The sequence below is a fragment of the Cebus imitator genome, unplaced genomic scaffold (assembly GCF_001604975.1).
Source record: "Cebus imitator isolate Cc_AM_T3 unplaced genomic scaffold, Cebus_imitator-1.0 Scaffold20, whole genome shotgun sequence".
In the NCBI taxonomy this organism is placed as follows: Eukaryota; Metazoa; Chordata; class Mammalia; order Primates; family Cebidae; genus Cebus; species Cebus imitator.
Genome location: NW_016107335.1, coordinates 4,117,495 through 4,122,340, shown reverse-complemented (window position 1 = coordinate 4,122,340; position 4,846 = coordinate 4,117,495). Strand labels below are relative to the sequence as shown.

General features: G+C 39.3%; 1 protein-coding gene across 7 annotated transcripts in view; it reads right to left on the bottom strand.

Moving 5' to 3' along the window:
• Nucleotides 1–1,007: 1,007 nt before the first annotated feature.
• Nucleotides 1,008–4,846, bottom strand: part of PAXIP1 (PAX interacting protein 1) — a 60,824-nt gene continuing 56,985 nt past the window's right edge. For all 7 annotated transcript variants that reach the window (XM_037735418.1, XM_037735428.1, XM_017519749.2 and 4 more), the window contains 4 exons: nt 3,991–4,125; nt 3,824–3,899; nt 3,682–3,742; nt 1,008–1,476 (listed from right to left, as the gene is read on the bottom strand). In XM_037735418.1, the coding sequence (XP_037591346.1) occupies nt 1,461–1,476; nt 3,682–3,742; nt 3,824–3,899; nt 3,991–4,125 (288 nt within the window). In that variant the 3' untranslated portion in view covers nt 1,008–1,460. The remainder of the gene's footprint in view (nt 1,477–3,681; nt 3,743–3,823; nt 3,900–3,990; nt 4,126–4,846) is intronic.

Genomic DNA, 4,846 nt, shown 5'->3' with positions numbered 1-4,846 from the left:
ATTTCCTTTGCTTGTAAGAAATAATTTTTCTGATCTAATCATTTTTTCTAAGAAGCATTTACTCAAAATCTTTTTATTTTTATATGTCCGTCTAAGTCCCTCTTAGTCACCAAGCCAATGCTGAACAGCTGTGCAAGCCGGTTGGCTTTAGACAGCTCCTGGAGCTTTAAAGGATTATTTCTTGGCAGCTTTTGAAAAAAATGGCAGTAATTGAAAGGTTAATCAAATCAGTCCTATTTGTATGTTGGTTATATAAACACCCTGTCTCCACTGAAGATTAAACAGACGCACTATACTCTACCCAGAAGGCCCATTTATTCTGTAATTATCATCACTTTCCTTCAAGTTTCTAAGTAGTAGGGAAGTACTTTGAATACTTTGCAAATGAAAATTCTATTTTGATTTATGAAGCACTTCTGCACATGCAGGATTCTACAGAATCTAAAATATTTTAGAGCAACACCAACTCTACCTGTGGTGCATGAGGGGAAAAGGTCAGTTCTACCTCTACTTAGAGATAAGTACATATCTCTCAGTTTATTTAGCCACAAAAATATAAGCTTAAAAGGAGATACAAAGTTTGTTAAAAACAACCAGCTATGAATGTTGACGACAGCACTGGCCTGCAGGATCTACAGGTATTAGCAGTTACTGCCCTGCTCATCTTTAATAAACCGGCAGTCTCCCACTATTTTATTAATCTAAAATCCAACAAGTGTACCGCAACAGGATCTGGAAAGAAGCGGGATGGATGGAAGTTCTGCAGCGTCCCTGGCACCGGTTCTCACCGGTTGCGCCTGTGCTTAGTGACTGTGCAATAGTCTGAGCCCACCCCTGCCTGGGATGGAGTTTATTACAGTGACAAAAAATGGCTGGCTTCCAGAAATTATTACTTGAGGTAAAAGTTTACTAGAAAGTAGCTTGTCTTGAAATCACTTAAAATGTGATCCAGTTTGATGTACATTGTTATGCAAAAAAATGTGGAATGATAAAGGATTACTCAATTCTAAGTTCAAAAGTACATTTATTTAAAATGTGGGCAAGATATCAATATAAAAGAAAACAGTATAAGAAATGAAAATAATCAAAGTACAAAACATTTCAAATCTTAAACATCCATAATTTAGAGATAGCAAGGTCTTTATTTACACCATTTTATTACTAGTTGAAGTCCCCTAACAGTTTTTTGAAAACATTTAAAAACCTGGCAAATGAATCATAAAACCTAATGTGGGCTTTTAAAGTCATATAATACAAAACATAATTTATGTTTCCTCAGAATAAAATTGCACATCTTAAAAAGATGCAGTATATTAATTATATCTGTCTTCCTGGCTTTGCAGTCTGATCCCCCAAGAAAGCAGCTGGAAAACAAGAGCATGTGAAGGAAGCACGCAGCTCCTCGCCACCAGACAGCTGGCCATGCACCGCAGAAGTCCACACAGGCAGCCTAGATGCCATCAGTTAAACTTATATGTAGGCTCGTTGAGGAAAACAACTTCCAAACACAAGGCAAAAGACAAACGTGAAACCATGGGTCCCAACATTCATCACCCAGGCTCAGGCACACCCTTGTAGGAAGGCTACAAACTCTTTCTTACCCACTCAAACCAGCCGCTCTGCTGCACACCCACATCACAGATGACTTTCAGCCCACTCCCGACAGGCTCACTCAGCCCAGGGACATCAGCCCCTGTGCCAGCTCCCCAGAAGATCCACCATGTGGCTAGAGATGAGGCCCAGCAATAGCTGCAGTGTCCTTTAAATTAACATGTGCAACACACAACCCCCAAGAGCTGACACCCCCAAAGCCCCACCACAAATAACTGACTCCTACCTATACCTTCAGGAGCAGATGCTGACCTCTGCAATTCTACACCGTCTACTATGGGCAAAATTAATCGAGCTATAGCTATGAAAAAAGGCCCCCAAGGTAATTAATACTCACAAGTCACCTGTATGACTTTTAAAGCAATTTCTTCTGAAAGTAGAAGTAGTAAAGAATAGGCTTTCACAAATATAAATATGAATGCTAGAAAAAAGACTGAAAAAATGCAAGGGTATATATTGTATAAAAGCCAAATGCTTATAGCATATCTGTAAAAATTTAATAGGCCTCTTACCATTTTTATCAGTAGTGCAAGCAATAATTTCCTAATAGATCGAGGTATGGAATACACTAAGCTCTGGTATGAATAAGAGGTTTCTGCACCAAGCCTCATTCCAAGTAGACAGGTTATTTATGGCTAAACATGACACTGGCTTCTGGAACTGAGGCAAATTTTACTCCTTTTTTTTTTTTTTTTTTTTTTTTTTTTTTTTTTTTTTTTTTTTTTTGATAAGACAGAGTTTTGCTCTTGTTGCCCAGGCTGGAGTGCAATGGCACGATCTTGGCTCACTGCAAACCCTGCCTTCCCGGGTCAAGCGATTCTCCTGCCTCAGTCTTCTGAGTAGCTGTGATCACAGGTGCATGCCACCACACTTGGCTAATTTTTTCTATTTTTAGTAAAGACCGGGCTTCACATTGTTGGCCAGGCTGGTCTTGAACTCCTGATCTCAGGTGATCCGCCCACCTCAGCCTCCGATGTTGGGATTATAGGCGTGAGCCACCGCAAGAAGTCAAATTTTACTTTTTAAAAGTGCTTTTCTCTCAGTGATAGCATCCTCTATCTGATATTACAACCATAAGCTCTTTAGGGTTAAAAGGAAAATGTTTGACAAATATAACTGACTGGATGAATGTCAACATATTTAAATGTAAATATACTTAAATGTAATTACCTGGATGAAATAGGCACATATGAAGAGTAAAAAAAACTCAGCAAGGATGGATGTCATTCTGACCTCTGTGCCTTACTGAAGCAGTCCTACCCCAAACACAAAATTCCCCCGCATAAGCAATGGTCTACTGAGGCTGACGCTGGTCAGGGGTGACAGAAGCTCCTGCCCTCACAGAGAGGACGAGCTCAGCCCTCCACCCCATTGCACCAGCCCCAGAGAGAAGTCCTGAGAAACACGGCCTGAGAGCAGGCCCTCTGCAACAGAAAACCGAAGTTGAAACAGAAGTGTTCCCATAAGGACCTGGAAGGCATGTTTTGCTTCACTGAGGGGCTACTCATACATTAAAATAATAATTCAGAGATTTTTAGTAAGGGCTACACACACAGATGATGAGCTTTATTTTTTCCTGAATGTCTGAAATAGAAAAAATCGTGTGTCGTTATTCTAAAGACTAGCCTTTGCATTTTTCCTAACACGTTAATATTCATTCTGCCGCTTCTATTAAATAGTTTTTTTATTTCCCATCTCAAAGTTATACAAACTAAATTTCATTTTGAAAACTACAAACTCAGAAATGAACTGATAAAAAGAAACATGTAAGATTTTTTTGCAATTATTTTCTATTTTATCTAATTGTCAAATACTTTAATGCCTATATAAACTGCTGCATAGATTCTAATCAACATCACCTATTAAAACTGAACTCTCAGTAAGTTAAGGGAAAGTTTTTACTTGCAACTCAAATGAATATTCTGAAGAGAAAGAACTGTTCACTGCATAAATCATAATAGCAAAGAAAGGAAAAATGGCTGTAAAACCGGAAAGGTACTGCCTGGTTAATCTGGAAACGCCATTCTATATCCACCCCACTTACTTTTCACTGTCTTTTGGAAAGGATATGACTCGTAGTCCAGCGTCTGTGTGAGCACTCCAGTCAGAACAAACTCTGCGTTGTGAACATCTGAACGGGACGGAAGCAGAGACTGTTAGAGGTGCACTGCTGTGTGTACACACACTCATACACGTAAGCAGGGAAACGTACCTACGCCTCTGGCAAAATATTCTCGGCATAAATGAAGGTCATTTTCACAGGATATTAAAATTATTTCCGACAGACTCTAAGGAAAAGAAAATGAGTTTCTCAGTGACTGAACACTGAATCTGACACAGGACAACCATGGACTCGCTGGTGGACTCCACTCTACCCACCGAGTTCTGCTTGTGCTCCATGAGTTTCCGGAAAGATGGCTGCTTGGATAACACCTTTCCTCCTGCACTCTCTACGATTGATCTCATGGTGGAAAGACTTGGGCAGATTCCAGGCGTGATGTAAAAATACTTTGCCTAAAATTAAATGAAAATGTATGCATTATGTTCTTAAATACTTTTAACTTTTAGAGTATGTAATTTTTCATAGATTCTGCCCTGAGATTTTTGACAAAATTTCTAATTTTATGAAACGATGAAGGTACTATTTATTCTCCTACTAGCACTCAACCTGAAGTGGAAGAGGAATCCAGCTATGTAAATTTGGAATTTAAGCATTTTCACATGTTAAGTATGCCGAAGATGATTTAAAGTAACCAGAACTTAAGTCCCTAAAACAAAGTGTTTTGTGAATAAGCAAGAATATCAAAAATATTTTTCACAATTTTTATACAATTCTAAATCTGCATTATATTTCACCACACTCATCTGCCTAGCAATAGCCTCTGGCATGGCACTGCCTGCTATCCCTTTTCTTATTTTCTCTGTATTATTTGAACTCAAACAGGGCAGGAAATGATATTGATGCTTAAGATTGAATTCTCTAACAAGCTTGCTCCTGAGCATACCACAAAATAAAACTGCTCACGGAAAAAATCAAACACTTAGAAAGACTATTTTAGGTGAAAGGCCGGGCGCAGTGGCTCATGCTTGTAATCCCAGCACTTTGGGAGGCCGAGGTGGGTGGATCATGAGGTCAAGAGATCGAGACCATCCTGGTCAACATGGTGAAACCCCGTCTCTACTAAAAATACAAAAATTAGCTGGGCATGGTGGTGCACGCCTGTAGTCCCAGCTA